The sequence below is a fragment of the Rhamphochromis longiceps genome, linkage group LG11, assembly GCF_057381845.1.
Source record: "Rhamphochromis longiceps isolate RC_006_pf linkage group LG11, R_longiceps_female_GT1.1, whole genome shotgun sequence".
In the NCBI taxonomy this organism is placed as follows: domain Eukaryota; kingdom Metazoa; phylum Chordata; class Actinopteri; order Cichliformes; family Cichlidae; genus Rhamphochromis; species Rhamphochromis longiceps.
In genome coordinates, this window is record NC_140567.1 from 12442850 (window position 1) to 12464216 (window position 21367).

General features: G+C 40.0%; 2 protein-coding genes across 7 annotated transcripts in view; one reads left to right on the forward strand and one right to left on the reverse strand.

The window, feature by feature from the left end:
• adcy2a (adenylate cyclase 2a) overlaps window positions 1–18383 on the forward strand; it is a 64820-nt gene extending 46437 nt beyond the window's left edge. For 4 of the 5 annotated variants that reach the window (XM_085422336.1, XM_085422337.1, XM_085422333.1 and 1 more), the window contains 16 exons: window positions 76–252; window positions 343–386; window positions 582–662; window positions 920–989; window positions 1122–1219; window positions 1381–1465; window positions 5481–5618; window positions 6655–6774; window positions 6882–7066; window positions 8757–8841; window positions 11928–12086; window positions 12964–13110; window positions 13281–13391; window positions 13493–13607; window positions 14687–14811; window positions 15922–18383. In XM_085422336.1, coding sequence (XP_085278462.1) covers window positions 76–252; window positions 343–386; window positions 582–662; window positions 920–989; window positions 1122–1219; window positions 1381–1465; window positions 5481–5618; window positions 6655–6774; window positions 6882–7066; window positions 8757–8841; window positions 11928–12086; window positions 12964–13110; window positions 13281–13391; window positions 13493–13607; window positions 14687–14811; window positions 15922–16074 — 1893 coding nt within the window. In that variant the 3' untranslated portion in view covers window positions 16075–18383. Of the gene's footprint in view, window positions 1–75; window positions 253–342; window positions 387–581; window positions 663–919; window positions 990–1121; window positions 1220–1380; window positions 1466–5480; window positions 5619–6654; window positions 6775–6881; window positions 7067–8756; window positions 8842–11927; window positions 12087–12963; window positions 13111–13280; window positions 13392–13469; window positions 13608–14686; window positions 14812–15921 lie in introns of those variants that run through there. The other variant, XR_014913734.1, reaches the window with a different exon arrangement.
• Window positions 18384–18519: 136 nt separating this feature from the next.
• dnah5 (dynein, axonemal, heavy chain 5) overlaps window positions 18520–21367 on the reverse strand; it is a 131979-nt gene continuing 129131 nt past the window's right edge. For both annotated transcript variants that reach the window (XM_085422332.1, XM_085422331.1), the window contains 2 exons: window positions 20229–20460; window positions 18520–19271 (listed from right to left, as the gene is read on the reverse strand). In XM_085422332.1, coding sequence (XP_085278458.1) covers window positions 19120–19271; window positions 20229–20460 — 384 coding nt within the window. In that variant the 3' untranslated portion in view covers window positions 18520–19119. The remainder of the gene's footprint in view (window positions 19272–20228; window positions 20461–21367) is intronic.

The following is a 21367-nucleotide window of genomic DNA, read 5'->3' on the forward strand; positions in this document are numbered from 1 at the left end:
CCAGTAAACGAGAATATTGGACACAGAAGAAAACGCATCAGCATGAGAATTCAAACACGAAACATGTTTGTCCAGGTCGAGCGGCGGAGCCCACAGCATCATTACCGACCCAGAAACACTCTAGATGGAGCCAAGATGAGAGCCTCTGTCAGGATGACCCGCTATCTGGAGTCATGGGGAGCAGCGAAGCCCTTTGCCAACCTGCACCACAGAGACAGCATGACTAATGAGAATGGGAAGATCAATACTGCTGTGTGTAATTTCTTTCTGGACATGTTTTTTCTTGTTTGTCAGTTAATCTGTAGCTGCTAACTTGTCTCTCTTCTCTTGCACTGTGTTTAGGACGTGAAGATGGGGCAGTATCACTTCCAGAGAAGATCAGAAAGGCAAATTACTCATATTATAGCTCCGCACGATTTCGTTTGACAGGATTATCCTCATCTCTTTTTATATTATAAGGACAGCCAAGAAAATGTTTTGATAACATTTTTTTTTTTTGCTTTAAGCTTTAAAGTGTGAGTCACTAATGCTATGTGAAAATAACAGATATCTTGTCTCTTACATTTTGTTATCCATTAAAGGACCAAGTCTCAGAAAAAACGGTTTGAGGAGGAGCTCAACGAGAGGATGATCAGGACTTTTGATGGGATAACGTCACAAAAGTATTATTACATACATATAAACATGTATTACTCGTGTTAATATACTCTAAGAACAGACTAGCATATTGTAGATTATCCTACTGCAGATAAGGTCGTGTTTTCTAATAGTACAACTCAATGAACGTGGCTGTGTTAAAACACAATATGTTAATTTATTCATGCCTATATTCTTAGTACTTTAATCTTAATTTAGTTTTCATTTACTTAATGTTCTTTTCTTTTAAATCCACTCTATAACACTGCGTTTATGCTTCCAGACAGTGGCTGAAGTCTGAGGACATTCAAAGAATATCGCTGTTCTTTCACAACAAATCCTTAGAGAAAGAGGTAAGAGGCTTTAGAAGCTGTAAATCTTGTAAGTTACATAAATTTGTCATGTCTAAGTTGAGAAATTTCTTGGAGTAGGATTTAAACGTCTTTTTTATAATGCCTAACCATTTTTTTTCTTAATCTTTTCAGTACAGAGCAACAAACTTGCCGGCCTTTAAATACTATGTCACCTGCGCCTGTTTGATCTTTTTCTGCATTTTCATTGTGCAGATTCTGGTCTTGCCTAAGTATGTGCATTTTATATTTCTTTATATTAGAACTGAAAACATTTTAAATCAATGAGATGGTTTCAGTATGGCGGGTTTGTGTGGTCATTTTGGGGACAACTTTGTTTGGTGGAACAGATTAAACTTCGTTTCAGAGTTTAAACATTCAACTTTTTTTGCAGGACAACAGTCTTGGGAATATCCTTTGGAATGGCTTTTCTCATCCTTTCCCTTATCCTCTTTATATGTTTCATTGGACACCTCCTGGTGAGTAGTGTCTTTATGCAAAGTCAATTCCTCCAGGCATCTTTGTACTTGGTCTTTTCACATCAGCGGATAGGCCTGCTGTTTAATGTAGCCCTTGTGTTCTTAATGTTTATCCTAATGTCATTCCAAAGGCACACGAGTGATCCAAGCGCCTCTCTGGTCAGCTTAACAGCCCATTAAGTGACCCTTAAGTCAACACAAGTGCCACTTTGGTGTAGCTTTGGGGCAATGGTCCAGAGCACACCGGTTATTCTGTATTATTTCCCAGGTGCCATTTACATGCACAGATGCAATCATCAAATTTTACGCCACACATTGTCATCATCCTGTTTCTAGTGGAATGATTTGTTTCAGGAAATCATTACAGAAAATTTGCACTTTGCAATCACAGAAAATACACCGGTGGGAGTGTGAAAGTTCTAGAAATCACTAACAAAAGTAAAGCAATGTAAGTGCATGTTTAATACATTTGTTCCTGTCTTGAAAACAACATGAAAATATAAGGCAGCTGTTCTCAGGATAAATCTACCGTTTCGGTGGAGTGAAGGGCTAGATTATCACAAACTTTTCCACTGTATAAAAACTGTACAGCTGACCTGTATAATGTGTAGACCCCCCCCGCCCCCAAAACAAAGCATTACTGTATTCATCAGGAGATCCTTATTTTGTCTTCTGTGTGAGGCTGCGGATATTTATTAAAGTCAGTATTACGCTGGTCTGTTTCATTTACATTAATACTTGTGTTTTCACAGGCATTTTAATATGACATGTAATGAAATGACATAAAAAACTGAAGGTACTATAAAATTTTATAGGCCACGGGTCCATGCAACCTCACTCATTCTTTGATGGCTTTAATTCTTAGTAAGTGTGCATCAGCTGCTGGTTCTGACCTCGGCTCCCCGTGGATGTCGCTGAACTCTTTAAAGACAAAACTAGAAAAACACTTTATAAACAACCTGTTGCCTTTATATCGGAATTGTTTGGCATTGCTGGTTCGTGCTCTGTTTCATGTTGTGTCATGAAAATGTTTGCGTATTGGGAAATTTGCAGTATCACAGGAAGATGCTTGCAGGGCTACTGTGTAATAACACAGAATCAGCCTACGGTAAATTTTATGATTCCTTTTGTCAGACCACATGTCAAATACCTCATGTGAGTTAGATAAACTAAATATGATACAATTCCACATTTAAATAATACTTATTTATAATTTCTTTCCTGGATTGGAAGCACTGAACATCTTTGACCAGTCAGTTTTTGTTTTTTTACCTATTTAGACTTAGCCTTTTTTAGTCGCTGAAAATAGCTTCTGTTTATTTAGAAAATTAAATATATATATATAAAAACAGAAATACAAAAAAGGGAGACCTCTTTGCTTTAAGAAATCTTTGCCGCAGAGTCTTTTATCTTAAGTAGCAAAGTTATTTAAAAGTGACTAATGTGAGTGCTTACATAAGATTCAGTCTCTTACATTGATCAACTTGAAATGCTTTCATTTCACTTCATTCATCATTTACATTTAGGTTCTAAGATAAGATAAGATAAGATAGAACTTTATTAATCCCTCGGGTGGGTTCCTCTGGGAAATTCGACTTCCAAAAAAAGCACAGCAACGACCGAAGTTACAGTTACAGAACTGTTATATATATATATATACACACACACACACACACATATATATAAATACAGAGACAAATATAAATAAAATATACGAAGGGGATAAATAGAATAAATAGGAATAAAAAATAAAAATACAAGTGAATTGCACATTTCAAGTATTGAGTCTATTGCACTGTTGACTATTTACAAAAAGTATTGCACAAAAGGTATTGTACAGTGAGGTGCAGAGGCACTACAGCTTAGTTGTTCCCCCCTCCTTTGTCCTCCTGTTTCCCCTCCCTCTCCCCTCCAGAGAGGAGTTAAACAGTCTGATGGCGTGTGGGACAAAGGAGTTTTTAAGTCTGTTAGTTCTTGTCTTGGGGAGAAGCAACCTGTCACTGAACAGACTCTTCTGGTTGTTTATGGCCGTGTGCAGAGGATGCCCAGCATTGTCCATAATGTCCATCAGTTTCTTTAATGTCCTTTTCTCTGCCACTGTCACCAGAGTGTCCAGCTTCATGCCGACCACAGAGCTAGCCCTCCTGATCAGTTTCTCCAGCCTGGATGAGTCCCTCTTTGCTGTGCTGCTCCCCCAGCACACCACAGCATAGAAAAGTACTCCAGCAACCACCGACTGGTAAAACATCCTCAGGAGCTTCCTGCAGATGTTAAAAGACCTCAGCCTCCTGAGGAAGTACAGTCGGCTTTGGGCTTTTTTATACAGGTGCTCTGTGTTGCATGACCAGTCCAGTTTATTGTCCACCCACAGCCCGAGGTACTTGTACTTGTTGACCACCTCCACCTCCTCCCCCTCTATCTGAACCGGCAGTGGACCTGCTCTAGACCTCCCGAAGTCCACAACCAGTTCCGACACCCGCCTTGTATGCAAACTGTAGTGGGTCCTGGGCATGTTGTACCTGTGGTCGGAGGAGGTTGAGGAAGAGCCGCTCTAGAGTCTTCATAAGATGTGACGTCAGTGCCACCGGTCGGAAGTCATTCAGCTCATTGGGCCGGTTCTTTTTGGGGACCGGGACGATGCAGGATGTCTTCCATAGGGCGGGCACTCTCCCCAGTCGCAGACTGAGGTTGAAGACTCGTTGTAGCGGCTCCCCAAGTTCAGCAGCACACGTCTTTAGCATCCTAGGACACACCTTGTCTGGGCCTGCTGCCTTTCTGGGGCGAAGCTTCCTCAGTTGCCTCCTGACCTGATCCACTGTGACACTGGGAGATGTTTGGGAGGAGGGGAGGGGGGCAGATGTCTTGCTGCTGAGAGAGGGATTGGAGGAGGGGGGTGTCATGGTGTCAGGAAGGGGGGGAAGCGAGGGAGGCAGGAGAGTGGGGAGAGGACTCTGTAGTGAAGGTGAGGGTGAGGGTGGGGGGGTTGTGGGCTGGTCAAACCTGTTGAAGAAGTTGTTAAGTTCGTTTGCCTTCTCCACAGTCCCCCCCCTCCTCTAGGCATCCAAATAGCTGTTCTAACAAAATGGTCCACAAATATCTTGATTTCAGACCAAAATGATTGCCTCACTAACTCTACATTTCCAATTTTCCCTGTGGTATAAAATAGTCTGCCATCCTTAGTATATTGCAATTTACATCTCTGAGCTATTTAAATGTGACATCCACTCAGCCCTAGTGATGCTCCGATATTTGCTCTGAGATAATCAAGTAAACGATTTGGGTTCTCGCTCTCATTGCTTCACAATGGAACAAACTGTCTGTAACTGACCTGGCACAGGAAGATTTCAATAAATCTTTGATAATAAACAGTAAACATTAAGTATAAAGTGGCTATGTTGTGCTGCCGGGGTTAGACATGAGGTGCATGATTGCACAGTCTCTGTTGCTCTAAAGTGACTCTAAATAATATTAATTTCCTTTTTGAACCAGGGTTTGAATCTAGTTAATATCCCATTTTGTCATTATTTAATTATAATAATAACAAAAGAAACACAGGTACTATTACAAGTAGTTTCTAATAAAAATGATTATTGTTGATCATTTCTAAACAGTGTTGTTCATGATAAAGTCACTTAAAGTTGTAATTTTGCAGCTCTGTTATTTCATTTGTGTTGAAATTAAAATGTTGGAATTAATTGCTATGAACTTAAGTGGAACCCTCTCCATCATTATATGGCTCTCGGAATTTTTCCTTTGCCCTGCTGAGGAAATACAGGTTAATCAGAAAGTGTTGCTTCTGCGTCTGAACTTATGTTTAGTTTAGTTTGTGTCACACTAGTTATCTTTAGTCAACAAAAGCAATGAATTTGCTCTTTAGCACTTGGTTGTTGAGATTATTGTAACTAGCTTGTCCATCGTTGTGGCTTCCTTTGCATGTGACATATTTGTGACATTATATCCCAGCTCTTTCATACCTTATTGCATTTGTGTGTTGTGTGTCTACGTGTTCCTGCAGCACTGCAGTAAAAGCACCTCCACTTCTTGGATGTGGTTGCTGAGGTCATCAGTTATTATTGCCAACAAACCATGGCCCCGCATCACTCTCACCATGACAACCACAGCTCTAATACTTATAATGGCAGTCTTCAACATGGTAAGCTTTTTCTATGTGCAGGTACTACACTGAGGGAGTGGGACCACACCTTTCAGGCTTTACGAGGAATATATATAGCAGTCCTTCTGATAACACATCTCCTATTTGTAACTGCAGCATAATTAGAAAGTAAAATGCGGCATGTTATCTCACAAAAATAAATGGGCTTCTTTAAAATTATATTCTTAACAACCTTGCAGAATACAAATGAATAATATAAAAATGATATCTTCATTTACTGCAGCAAGAAGCAAGTCAGTCATCATGTTTAGAGCCTGTGGAAAATATTATGTAGCATTCATTAATATGCCCTTCCCCTCCCCTCTTCCTTTTTTCTTTTTTTTCTTGCTTGTAAATTAAGCCTGAAAAATATTTAACTACAGAGCAAATATCTTGCATTGTTTCTTTGCAGTGAGTCTATCAATTGGCTCCTAAGACCAGAAGATTGTTTACCCAGCATTTCATAAAAGTGCCAAAACAATTTGCGTGCAGTGATGACTGAATGCTGTATTTAACATTTACATCGTTGATTTTCTATATTTATTTTCCGATTTATCTGATTGAGGTTTATTTTTGTAGACAAGGAAGCCCATCAAAACATAAAGCCTCAGACAAAGGTGGGATGGAAGCCTGAGGCTTGAAAGGAAGCTGCGTGATAAAGCACAATGTCAGGACCCTGGTTTAGACCTTCACACAAATCGATTCCAGAGATTATAATCGTATTTTGCGTCTGACTTGGGTCAGTCGCTCAGGGCGTATGAACCAAATTAACCTGGCTTTGCTCAGCGGGGCAGCCAATCCTCATTTTATCCTGCAGGTTCACTTTAAACGACGTTGTTGAATGCTTGTCACTATTGGCCTCTTATCTAACAAGATTCTATTTTCCTCCTGCAAGTCTAATGCAGACTACTTCATCTTGTCCCATGCTGATGTGCAAAGAGGCAGGCAGAGAAAGCGTATTTATAATTTGCATGACAATTCCCTGGATTGTTTTCTGTGGTCCTGAATTTCTGTTGACTTTGTGTTTTTCTTCTAGTTCTTTTTGGAAGACAGCGTGCTGCCTCCAGTTCCTAATTACAATTCATCCAATGAAACACTGTTTTACAATAAAGAGGAACTAATCACCCTCTCTGGGAAAAACAATTTCTACCTTCCTGTAAGACAAACATCGTCATCATCATCATACTTTATTCAGAAATTTGTTACTTTAGGTTTTTGTTTTTCTACAAATTTTCAGTTACTCCTCCTCCTCCTTCTGTATAGTATTTAATTTACAGTTGCATCCTGGGCCTGATCTCCTGCTCAGTGTTCCTGAGGATAAACTACGAGCTGAAGATGATTATCATGTTGACAGCAGTTGTGGTCTACAATGTCATTATCCTACAAACACATGCCTCCCTGCTGGACGAATACAGCAGATTTCTGTACGAGACCGAAAGCCTTGACAGGTAGGCTTAAAGTGAAAAACAGGAACACTTCGGGGGGAGCATGAGATGGATGAAAACAGTCAAAGAGGGTTAGGAGACTGTGATGGTAGCCCGAGGAGGAAGTTCTGAGCAAACTGAGAAATGGTAAATTATATTTTTTTGCAGCTATAAGGCATGCTACGATAAAAGAGGAGGTGAATGGGTTAGCTTAAGATTTTATAGCAGTAAAATGTTAATGCACCACTTATTCACTAGGGAAGTAGACAACTGCTTTAGAGTTAAAATCTATATTTAAAAAGTCAGAGACCAAGCTTCATTGAATAGTTTCCCTATGTGCCATGATGCACCCACCCATGCAGAAAGAAAAGGAAAAAGCTAATCATGCTATGATAGGAAGTGCCAAACTTTATAAGAACGAGTGTCTATATATAGATAGTATATAAGAATCAATTAAACATGATGTAGTATGAGAACTATGTTTTATGAGTTACTGTTACTTCTTGTAAAATAAATGGCACCAAAATGTTTCTGCTTGTTTCTATGTCTACTCATGTTAATTTGAGACATCACAAGGCATCAGAGGCGCTCCCATCTTTCAGGATGTCACCCAGTATTTGATGAACTCAGACTTGCCATCATAGTATTAAATGGCTGTTATTATTTAACTCATGCAAAGGAAGTTTTTGCTCTGTCCCCCAAGTCACAGCTGAGCTGAGCTGCTAAGAGAGACTATAGAGATGTTGGGACATTAAGAGACAAATCTTCCCCCATAGATGAGCATAACTGAATTAACCCTTACAGATTATGACATCAATTGTAATTTCACTAGAAAATATGGATTTCGTCTGAGCTGGAAGACAGGTTTTTGAATGTAATTTCTAACAAATTTTTTTTGACGTCTAAAGCATCATTAGCTTCTTCTTTGTGAGCAAATAAATGTCAGCAGATGTCTAAATTGTCTGATTTCCCACCAAGGACGGCACTTTTCTGTCTTGTTATGGGCGTTACTGTCCCGGACTGTAAAACTGATAAATCTGAAAAGTTTTGATAATTTTTCTAGTTGGAAAAATCTTAACAGCTGTTATTTCTTTAATTAAAAGAAGAAGAAGAATCACAGCTGCAGTGCGTCTACTTTTCATCTCCAGTTTTTACTGGAGATAAGATTAAGAGTAAAAATGTAAAATGTGCTTCCTTATATTAGAATGCAGGTCTTTTGACAGTTTAAATGTTTTTAGCATCAGCTTTCATCCAATATGCTTTGGGCTTGGACTGTGTGGGAGTCTACGTTGATAAAACCTTGCTTTTTATGATAGTGGAAGACTGAAGTTTTATATTCAAGAGTTTGTGCAGAGCTGTATCTCTGAGGATCATGAACACTTGCTTTTTTTTTTCCTTCTTGAGAAATGTCTCTAGTCGATACACCCTTGCAGGAGGGCTAACCCCCCTCCGAAACGCATCCAGTAAACAAGCTCTTGTCACAGCAAAGCAGAAGCGACAGTCTTAATTAAGTGACAGGTTGGAATAAAACGCTCTGCTAGACATCTCTACTGACTGCAGTCAAAAATCCCCTTTCTCATCTATAACTTTTAGTTTTCTAGCCCTCTTTTGCTGTTCTATCTTTTTTTTGTTGTTGTTGTTCAGTCGCATTTTATTTCTGTCTTTATCTTTTTCTTATCTTACAAAAACATTTGTCTATTTTTTTCCTGCCCAGACCAGGAGTTCTCAAAGACCTGAAGACTATGGGCTCTATATCCCTCTTTATCTTCTTCATCACTCTGCTTGTGCTTGCCAGGCAGGTAAGTCTAAGCTGTAATAGTCTGAATGGCGTTGTCATCGGTCTCCTGCTGCACAGTTTATCGCTAAAAGAAAAGTAGTTTTCGTCTGTGTGCCATTATTACACCATCATTGGACTTTTTCCATTCTTTTTAGCTGCGGGTTTTGGATGTTGATGGAAAGTTATTTTTACTGTATTTGCAAAATGTAAAAAACCAAAAAAAATCCTCTGATTTAGAAATTTTCCCATGTGATGTGTTCTTACCAGCTGCTAGCTTAGTCTTTTGAAGCATGTTGAGAGCATTGCTAAGCTTTAGCCTTATCTTTTACCTACCTTCCTTTAGATTCTTTGACCCTTAATGGTCTCTCATAGATTAACACATTTTAATGCCACTAATGTTTTACGTGACTCATTTCTTATATGTCACAACGGCGATGCTTTGGATGATTATAAATGCAGACAAATTTGTAGCTCTGATGCTGCTGGTTCTGCCTCTCTCTCTGTATCTCTTTATTATCTCAGAGCTTTGTGAGGAAAAAACAGTGGCTCTCATTTATCTTCTAAGTGAAAATCAATCAGTGAACTTGGTAGAAATGGTTAAGCTTTTTGGCTGCTGTGACACACTGAAAGAGAGGCATCTTTAGACCAATTTGTGTAACCTCCCTCAGTCACTCAGGGGCAGCGATTTACATCAGCAAGTCTGCTGTTACTCAGATGTAATTTGAGATTTAGTAGTGAGAGAGAAACCAGAGGCTGGAGAGTAACATGTTCTTCTGACTTGTTTGGGGGTTCTGCTGAATTGTTCGTACTAGAATTGGAGCATCGTATTTGTACAGCCCGAGGCCTGTACTATATGACGAAGGATTTTTTGCTTAGGGAGGTAACCTATACACTTAAAGTGCAATGGAGCAGGTTATGTTTAAGATGAACAAATAAACAGCTACATCATTACTTCCTATTGACCACCGAGACCTTGATGCTAAAAGCGTCTAAAGAGTGTTTTTTCACCAGTATTTTGCGTAAGAAATGCAGATTCTTTTTTTTTGTTATACATGTACACAGTATATCATAAATAAAGTATATTACTTTGCATAGGTTAGAATAGTGTCACATTCAGGATTTTGTCACTCAGGGAGAGTAGGCATGGTCAAAGGAATATTGCTGTTTCATTTTTAAATGGGATGGAGCTGATCACCTGGGCTCTACTGTGTACTGTCAGCAAGGCTGCTGGAAATGGTTTTCACTGTGGATGCTGTGGATGTCCTGAAAAGCTACGACAGAACTGGATACTGACACTTAATCAATTTTCCTGTAGACTCCTGTTGGTGGCCGCAACAACACCACGCCAACGGACTCTGTTCTGGACCGTTCTCTTCAGCTGGGTCCACGTCTTTCCGGCGCCCTTCACTTCGCTCTCGACAGATCTTCTCCATGTCTGTTTGGGTCTCCCCACTCTCCTTTTCCCTTGAAGGTTCCAGTCCAGTGCTTGCCTTGTGACGTTGTCTAGTGGTTTTCGAAGTATGTGGCCTATCCAGCCCCATTTTCTCTTCTTGATGTCTTGATCAACTGGGTTCTGGCTGGTTCCCTTCCACAGGTCTGTGTTTGAGATCTTCTCAGGCCATCTGATGTTGACGATGTGTCGCAAGCACTTGTTGATGAAAATCTGTATCTTGCTGGTAGTGGTGTTGGTCACTCGCCACGTCTCGGACCCATACAGGAGGACTGCTTTCACGTTTCTGTTAAAGATGCAGATCTTGCTGCGCTGAGATAAGGCTTTGGAGTTCCAGATGGGTCGCAGGGTGTTGAATGCAAGCCTTGCTTTGTTGATCCGGCTCCTAACGTCTTCATCTGTGCCGCCATCACTGTTGACTATGCTTTCTAGGTAGACAAAGCGGTTGGTTTCCACCAAGTCTTGTCCCTGTAGCTGCAGTGGATGTTCTTGTCGGTTGTTCAACCGCATCACCTCCGTTTTTCTGACATTGATCTTCAGGCCGGTCTTTTCTGCCTCCTCAGCGAGCCGTGTAAGCTTGGACTGTGCATGTTGCTGCTTATGGGACAGAAGGCTGATATCGTCTGCAAAATCCAGGTCCTCCAGCTGTTTGGTGAGGGTCCACTGGATGCCGGTGTTGCTGCTCTCTGTGGTTCTTCTCATGATCCAGCCCATGACGATCAGGAAGATTGTTGGTGACAGCATGCAGCCTTGCCTCAGTCCAGTTTTCACTGCGCAGGGGTTGGTCATTTTTCCATTGTGGATGATCCGGCAGGACGAGTCTTCATAAAGCTGTTGGATGATGTTGATGAGCTTCTGCGGGATTCTGTAGTACTGCATCAGTTTCCACATGGTCGTCCCTTTAGCTAAATGCGCTTTTCAGAGAGAGTTAAATGTATTTGAAGAATACAAATTACTGAAGTAGTTGTCTCTACCATAAGGTGTAATTATATCTGCACCATAAATAATAAATTCTATTTATTAATATCTAAAGTGTTACATGCGCTTCTGATTTGTGTACACACAGTTTTTAAATTACTGCCTCTATTTTTGTTGCTGGCTGTAACATGTGGTAATATCTGTGCTGTCCAATCCGGTCATCTGCAGTGCTTGATCATAATTGTCCCGTCCTGCGAGCACGTTTTTCCTTGGTTGGTCATTTTTATTTACCAGATCAGTTCACTGCATATGACAATTAAACAGGATTGACTAGAGTTGCCATCACAGACTACCTGAGGTGTGAGTGCTGAAGAAAAGGAAAAAAAATAATCAATCCCATCAGAGCCTTTAATTCTACCTGATCCTGGAACATTTTATTCCACTTGTCCTTCCTGATCGTGGGCTCTGAAGAAGGCCTTGTTATTACACTGGTGAAGTAACTACATCATTTAAGCAAAGCTGCAAAAATCACTGGGTCAGTCTTGTCTGCCTTGACCAAAAGTCATACTGTATGAGGTTTTTGTAAATGTGCCTAAATTCTTGCATTTTTGTACATTTCATGTCCTAAGGCTTGTTGGTGTCCATATTTGTGGCTGTTTCTGTTTTTCTCTGTGACTTCTTGGAAGAAAGCTGTACAGCTATACCTTCAGTCTCTTTACCTCTGTGTCCTCTTGTAACAGAATGAATATTACTGTAGGTTAGACTTTCTCTGGAAGAACAAGTTCAAGAAGGAGTGTGAGGAGATTGAAACCATGGAGAACCTCAACCGCGTTTTGCTGGAGAATGTCCTGCCCGCGCATGTCGCAGAGCACTTCCTGGCCCGTAACTGGAAGAATGAGGTAGGAATTTATAATCTGTGGTGTTTTTTATAATAATAACTAATGTAAATGTAACATTATCCAGATTTTATTTTCACAATAGCTACAGGACTAATGAATGTAGAATTACACAGAGGACTTCAAAGTGCTTGTTTATGTGCAAAGTTCTTTTGCGTTCATTCGCTGATGCATCAGAAAAGAAGGATGTTTAATTCAGGATATCAAGACACAATTGTCAAATGCAAAATATTGAATACACTGTTTTAAAATGTGTGATTAATTTAAACTGAAATATTCATTGGTTGTTTATTAAAATAATAAGGGCTAAAGCTCAGATTTTTATTTTGAAAGTGCAAACTTTAAATGAACCTGACACTTGTTTTGTAGTGTGACAGTATGATGCCTCGCATGACTCATTCATCGCTGTAAATCCTGTTACATCCCCTGAAGTTTTAGATCTGAGGGAGTTCAGAGAATGTGGCATCCTGGAGGTCATGTAAGATTAAACAGGAGAGCAGCATCTGCTGCAGAAATCCTGAGTGACGAGTCAGCAGTTGACTTCATTTCTGTTCTTGAACAGGGTCCAAGAACAAGATGCTCTAATGAGATTTAAAGCAACTGTTTGTTGTTTTTTTGGATGGTGGTTTGGGTGATTTGCCTCCTTTAATTTGTCAATTATGTTTCATGTGCTGCCCAGTGATTGATTTTTACTTGTGAAGTTTTTTTTAGGTCTGAATAAAACACAGAAACCCCCCAATATGCGGTGCAGATCCCATATTTGTCTTTCAAAATCTCTTCATCTGTAATTTATCAGTTTCATAACAAATTTTACAGCATTGTTTTGCACCTGCACAAGCTAACGACTCCACTCTGTCTTCTGCTTCTCTTTGTCATGCAGGATCTGTACCACCAGTCCTACGACCTGGTGTGTGTCATGTTTGCCTCTATCCCAGACTTTAAAGAGTTCTACACTGAGTCTGACGTCAACAAAGAAGGATTAGAGTGCCTCAGGCTCCTCAACGAAATCATTGCTGACTTTGATGAGGTAAATACCCAGATCACCACAAAAACAGACAGAAACCGTGATACCATTGCACTGCTTGACTCAGTGAAGAGCATTGCTTTTTACAGATTCATACAATTAGGTTTTATTGTCTGTGCTGCTATAAATTTGGGTTTTATTCAGTTGAGCTGTGTTTGTATTTCCATGTGTAGTTGCTTTCCAAACCGAAGTTCAGCGGTGTGGAAAAGATCAAGACCATTGGCAGCACTTATATGGCTGCTACTGGGCTGAACACATCGCCAGGGCCTGAATACACATCACAGGTAGGCCCATTACAAAGACATCATCATTTTTGTGTGACTGCCGTATGCACATTATGCAAGAACCTAATGTGTTTCTAGTTGTGCTTTTTTATGTTTCCCAGGAACATGACAGGCAGTATATGCACATAGGGACCATGGTAGAGTTTGCATTTGCCTTGATGGGAAAACTGGATCTTATCAACAAACACTCGTTCAATGACTTCAAACTCAGAGTTGGTGAGTTATGCAGAGAAGCTGAAATGAAATACAAAGTAATGTATATAATATTTTATATATACAGGACTACACTGTAATCGTTCACATATTTAAGTGTACTGACCTCACATGAGAATTGAAAATGAGTGGTTTAAACTGATTAATTAAATTCCACAGCTCGTTTCAGGTAAATGACATGATGTAACAAGATACTATCACTGCAGTGGGAGTTTCATTCCTTGTTGCCGCCTTCTCGTTATGATATTTTCTGGAATCCCACTTCTAGAGTTTTGTATGAAAAGCAGGAATCAGCTTGACTGCAATACATCCAAAATTGCACTGTCATGGAGCCTCTATGCATCCCTTGTTTGTGTAGAGTTCCTGTAAGATGTAGAGTGCACAGATGTCTGAAAAAAACAAGACTAACGCTTATTTATGCAGTAAGACTAAAATAAGAGGTAGAACAGCAGGAAGGCATACTCCAGCTCCCTCTGTGCAATAAGAGTCAGAGTTCGATACCTTCAACCTGTGTCTTAAGATCTCAGCATGGGATGCACCATTAACTCAGCAGTGTGCGTGAGTGACTGTACATCCCTGCTGCTTCCAGATGGGGCTGAAAATGCTCCATGAGAGAGCCGTACACACCCTCACCCACTGGGACTGGACCGAACCAGTAGCTGTGAGACTGTATGCGCCTCCTGCACACTTGAGCAGATTGCAATTTCCAACAATCTGGAGACTGAGTCAGAAGCTCAGTCAAAGAGAGGCCCAGTGTCATCTCAGTGCTGCGAACAGCCTCCAGACTGCTGGGGATTAAGAGTTGAGCTGCATTTAGCTCGCCCTCTGTTTCATGTTCTGATGAAATCTTGTGAAAAGCTTTGTTCGTTCTCAAAGCAGTAGGGTTCCTGCTCAAGTCGGCTTTGAGCAGCACTCAATAGTTAATCAGTGGCATCAACATTTGATTTTGATACATTTTCAACAAGTAGGAAATCTAAAAAAGCAGTTTATATTTGTAACTATAAAATAATAAGGTAATTCCAAATGAATGGCAGCAATAGGGACACTGTCTGAAAGGTTTACTAAAATGTTTCCTTTGTCAGGTATTAACCATGGTCCAGTGATAGCTGGAGTCATTGGGGCCCAGAAACCCCAGTATGATATCTGGGGAAACACTGTGAATGTAGCCAGCAGAATGGACAGCACCGGAGTCCTGGGGAAAATACAGGTAAATGATTTGGGGAACGTTTGAGTTTAATGGTAAATGGTAAATGGCCTGCATTTGTATAGCGCTTTTCTAGTCCATAGGACCCCAAAGCGCTTTACACTACATTCAGTCATCCACCCATTCACACACACATTCACACACTAAATTAAACACATAAATAAAATTTAAAAAAACCCCACTTACCCTGCCTATTCACTGCAATACTAAATGTTAAGACAGCTGTCAAACATCAGCTGGTATTTTATTCTGATAGTTTCTTTCAAAGGACCAGCAGACCTCCTTCTTCATACTGCAGACATTTAAATGGCAATACGGATGCTTAAAAAGATAAAACTCTTCTTTCTTATGTGCCATTTATTACAGCAAGGACATCTCATCTTCTTGACATCACATGGCATCGTCAAATCCTATCTTATGTCATGTCTGAGCACTGATAAGACAGAATGGTTTTTCAGCTGCTGCATGGCATGTGGCTGTGGCAATCATTCAGTCTTCAGAGGGCTGTATTACATTTCGCGGCCTGTACACATTTGATAGAGCCATCTGCTGTGCAGTGCGGCACAACTACAGGGCTCGCAATTGCATTCCATGATTTCCGGATGATATTTTAAGACAGATAGAAGGCAGAAATAAGACAATTTCTTTTAAAGTAGCATTGATATTGCCTACCAGAATGTCACTTTTACTCATGGTAAAATTCCCAGGCTTTCAATGTTGTTTGCTTGTTGTTCACACAGTATTTCATCTTTGTGCTTTGGGAGTACTCTCTCGCTTTAACTTACACATTGAATTTTTATGTTTTTGTTTAATTCATCTATTAACGACCGAATCCAAATATGCACCAGTGTTGGCAACTCTGCTTGACTCACACATTTTGCTGTTAGGGCTAAAAATGAACGTAAATGTTAGACTTTAAACAAGAGGTATCCAACCGCAATCCTGCTGTCAGTGGATTTTAATGAAGCACTGCATCGAAGAAGAACCGTTTACTGATGAGTTAATGGTCAGCAGAATTTTCCCGTGGACAGCTGAGTATTTTTGCTTGTAGGAATTTAATTCAGTCATGTAAGATGAGCAAAATGGTCATCACCCATCTGGTTCTCCCTGCAGGTGACGGAGGAGACGAGTGACATCCTTCTAACCTTGGGGTACATGTGCTCTTGTAGAGGCATCATCAATGTCAAGGGCAAAGGAGAGCTTAGGACCTTCTTTGTGCACACGGAGATGACTCGGTCCCTGTCACAGGGGAACGTAATGCCCTGAGCCTGATTTACACAGGCACGAAGACTTTTGTTTCAGATTGAAGAGGTTTGAATTTCTCAGTGCTGCTTTTATAAAGTGTGGGGCATAAAGGGACCTGATCTACAAGGAGGTAAAAATCGGATTTACTGTTGCGTTACAAATTACCTATGCCACAGCTGTAGTATACATTTTGTCACTTATGTAACTGTAAGTGTAGCATGTACAGGAGATAGGCAGTAACACCTAAAAATATACTGTAATGTGAATGTGGGAGCTGGAAAAAACACAGTTGCACAAGTCAGTCTGATGTAATAATGTACAAGTTCAATGAGAGTGAAAATCTCCAATGGGCTGAATTAATATTCTGCCTCAGTTCTGGGAGGCTTGTGGTAGTTGCTTTATCATAGAAACCCCTTATCAGCAAGGTGCATCAAAACCTATCTCACCCTACAGGATACAGTTTGGATGCCAAATAACTTTTGACTCTGAATGCCCCTAACATGGCAGCATTTCCAGAGTTAGGAAGACAGTTTCTTGTCTTTGTACTTTTATCTGCTTTAATTGCACCATTTACCAACTCTTGGCACCAAACATTTTCATTGTTCTACCATTTTTTTTGTGTACAGACGCCAACAACTACGTCACAGTTTTGGCTGGATTTGTTGAGCTGCTGTTCTCACTTGAAGGGGATTTATGTGCGTTCTCCGTTTGGGAACTCGTTGTTTGTGTTATTTCAGCACCATATGAATGCAGAAGAATAACTGCATGGCAACAATTTTCAGCAGAGTCTTATAAAGACTTTGGCGCCCCAAAGATAACAGAGGGTATGAATTAACCACTAACTTTTACCTGCTTCCCGAACTCAAGCAAAGTCCTAGGGTAACACAAAAGGCCAGAAATGAAAAATCTGATATTAAAATGAAAGCAAAGGTCAAACCAATACAAGTGAAAATGTCACAGCCACTGTTGCAAAGGTAAAATGTGTCTTGTTAAGAAGAAGAAAAAAACCAGCCAGAAAACAAGGTGTACCATGTGTACATAAGTCCATCGACCTTGTTAGAAGCACCAAGTCTTAGATGTATTTTACAAACAGTCTAGGACTATAATAGGAAAAACAAATGAAAAGTAGAATCTATGAATATATTCTGATATTCATGCAGGGTGGTGTTTTCCAAAACAGTCTTTCCAGTTTCTCCTTGGCTGCATTGACTGACGTGATTAGGACATTGATCAGATTTGTCAGTGCTTGCTGAAAATGGAAAATCTGGGGCCAGTTGCATAAATGACTTGAGATGTGTACAAACACATTGCTTTCATGCAATTTATAACAGGATGTGCCGTAACAATGGACACCCTTTGCACACTTAAAAACAGGTGTACATAGTTGGGGGTGTTTTTTTTTTTTTAGAGCCACAAGCAGAATAAATAAGAGATTAAAATGAAAACATGAATGATAAACCTTTCTGTAAAATCATGCGTCTTTTTCTTCCAAGTTTTCTTGGATGATCTAATTAGGAAAAAAATCCTCAACGGTGACTTCGTAATGTTATTTTCAGCAGTTAAATATGTAGTCTGATTCAGTGTGAGTTAAAATGACCAAAAAACCGTGACAAACACACATTATGAAGGTTACAATTTTGCCATCATTCATCCAGATTAACTGTAAGGTCTGTATGTTACAGTAGAAAGCACCTTGTTGTTGTGATTTGGCACTGTAAGCCTAAACTGAATTCATGTGACGGATTGTCATTTAAATACAGTTTACCCAGCCTTTAAGTTAAAATAAACAGCATACATTAAAGCTTCTCTAAGGTCCTGCACTAAAGTAAATTCCTTCAATGTTAAAGTGTTAAACTGTTATTTCATCTTTGGATCCAGTTTGCATCTGCACATGAGCTCATCTCTCTTTTTTGTAAATAAAAGCTGATTTGAATGTGGGAAGGCGGGACAAAGGTTAAAATGGCATCCAGACACACATAACATGACACATTTGGTGACTCTACAAACTGTGCTATAAAATGTTTTATCTTAGCATGCACTTTATATTGCGACCCTGACAGAAAGACTGCAGACTTTTGTTTGTGGGTACACAGTTTTATATGCACCTGGCCCCGGTGAGCCACAAAGATTTACAAAACAGGTTCAATTAAAAAACTACAAACATTTAAGACTTTCTTGGGAAATCCATGCCTGACCTGTGTACAGGGTAGCTTTAGATCACATATGATATGGTGGTTTTGTAAGAAAAGAAAATACTACCAAAAAAGTGTTTTGATGTTTTGATGATGCAAGTTGTTTTTTGTAAAAACTTAATTAAAATTTCTATGTATTTCAGTGCTACAGTGCCTTTATTTACCCTCAGGATTCTTCGAATATGACAAGCTCAGTTCATTAACATGTCAGGATTTGTAATGAAAAGCCGTACAGTACGTGCTGAACTGATATTATTCGTCAAATGAAACTGGACTGTGTGAGTAATCAAATGAGCTGACGATGTCACTATAATACATACATCATAACTAGAATAAAGGTCTTTGGTTTACCTTTAGAATACTGTACAGACTTGACACTGGGTGAGCATGCAGATGGCTACGATATGTCTGGACTTTAGGGTGTAAATTATTTCAAAAACAGATCATTTTGGTCCAACTAGTCTGAATGAAAAGAGGAAACCCAAAGAGACAGGGGGCTTCATACCAGAGTATTCGAACATTTACACAGGACCTTTAGCAGCCACACTACAGACGTCTATGCTTCTGTTGACCTCAAGCAAAAACAAAAAACACTGACATGATGTTTTTGAACGTGCTAATTCTGGGTCTGACCTTGGCCTGACTGCACAGAAACACCCAGTATCTATCCACAATTCCTGACACTGACTGTAAAAATTTGTTAGTCACTTTGTTTGTTCCTTTACTATGGAGCTGCATATTTCCCTAACACAGAAATGATGCTAAAAATAGATTTAACCTTGATGAGAGCTTTTTAATCCTGCACACTTAACCATCCCTATAACTGAGGGAAAATGAATAATGGCTGTATGTGTCAGTGTTCAATATGAAACAGTCATTTGACGTCACAAAGGAGCGCCACTCCACGCAGGATCCAGTATTCTGGAGGAAGGGAGGTTTTCAGGTCTACAGCTGCGATGTAGTTTACATCTGTCCTGGTGGGCTTCTTGTAGATTGGACAGGAATAGAGGCGGGAGTCTTTTACACCTGCAACACAGAAAAGAAACACGGCATTTGCTGCAGAAAGTGGAAAGAGAAAAATCAAAAATGGCATTTTTCATGAAAACTAATGAGAGAGCAGCAGCTGCCAAACTGTGCCTTAATTGTGTTTCTAACTAGAATCATTTCAATTCAATGAAATATTTACATCAGTGCAGAGATGCCACTGGGACACCCAGCTGTGCTCAAAAGAAACATCTGTTTTTATGTAGTTAGGAGAGCACGCTTATTACCCAGTACTCCCTCAGCACCATTTTATAGTTCTTTAGCCAGTCTGCTGCTTGTTTTGCTGTTAGTCTGCCAGTAGAATAGCAACAGCAGTGCTCCTTGCTCATGCATCAGCAGGGAAAAAACTAAAAATAATTTTCTCAGAGCAAACAAACAGGCTTGTTGTGTCTTTACAAATGACACTGTATGTGGACAAGGATGGAACTAATCCCTTTGCATGAGTGAAAATTAAGTAGAGCAGCTTTCCAACCTCTTGTACCTCATGCCTACACACGTGCACGGCACACACACCAAGCACTTGTCTACTGAAGCATCCCTTTAGCAGTCTCCTTTGCACTGACACACTCAAACGTAGCAGGCTGCCTTCGTATGGGAAATGCTGGGAGGGGACGTGGTGTAAACAAACTGCATTATGCGTATCATTGGATCATTAGTTCATTTCCCAGGAAGCCTTGCTCGCAGGCATCCATGGGGGTCTGTGTCTGTCTGAATATACGTTGGCCTTATCCAGAACAAACACTGTGCCACATACTGCTGGTAATCTATTCCCAGACAAAATAAATAACACTTATTCTGCTTGACATTTAAATGTTACATCCAAGGAGTGACTGTGTGGGATGCAAACATTGAGAAGACAGGTAGGATATAAAGCTGCTCCACCAAAAGATTTGTTTTTTTTATTTCCCCTCCACACTGTTCCTAAATAATATAACTCACCATTATTCTCAGCATACATCCTGATCACTGGCATCATCTCAAAGAGAACTTTGGGTTTGGAGTCAATAAGTTTGCAGTTGCGGCGGTCCCAGCCAGCTCCCTCCAGGTAAAGACCATAGACGTACACTCCCTCTGTGGGCGGCTGGTTGATGTCATCCTTCATCCACTTCGTCACCTCGTTGCACAGCACCATGCGGTCCAGGGCCCAACCCTTGTTCGCCCGAGTGATCTCCTGCGAGTACATGTGAATGGCACATAAATGACAGAAGTGACATTTTGAAATGGTTTTCCCACATGAAAATCAATTTTGATAAAAGGTCTGTAACAATAGGAACACCAAAATACACTACTGGGAGATAAGTGAACTCCATCACAAGAGTTGTTTTGTGAGATGATGTTGCAAAAGGAAAAAAAAATAACTCCAGTATGACAAATTAAGTGAAATGTGAGTATTTTATGGCCTCAGTCATTTTATTCTCATTTTCAAGTTTAAAAGAAGAAATCCTTAGTGGGCAAACTTGGGAGAGACAGAGACTGATAACAAATGACAAAGGCAGGCACATACCCATCTCAGATAAAACAAGCTAGCAACTTCAGGCACATTACACAGAATCAGAGAACAATGTAGGTAGTTTGTGATGCCTGTGGGATAATAAAAGTACATCTCCTGAGACGCTCAGTGGTAGGACTGAGGGCTATATTTGGTATCTATCAGTAGTCAAACAAATCTCTTCTTAGTAAAATACAGAAATCTACATCCTCAATATTTCCTTTATCCGGGTGAAAGATCCAGGCTCTTCAAAATATTCACTTGGAAGTAGAATCCTTTACTCAGTGCATACTGCAACTCTCAGGTCTACACTTCAGTTCATTTTCACTGTTACTGTATGTAATACGACTCCTGTTTACCACCAAATTCAGTTAAAAACACACTGATTTAAGCCACCAATCAAAGTATATGTTCAGCAAACTATTAGATTCAAACCCCCAAGATAAAAGTTCAGTAGCATGGAGGAATTGTTTACCTTACAATGGTAAATGGCCTGTATTTATATAGTGCTTTTACTAGTCCCTAAGGACCCCAAAGCGCTTTACATATCCAGTCATCCACCCATTCACACACACATTCACACACTGGT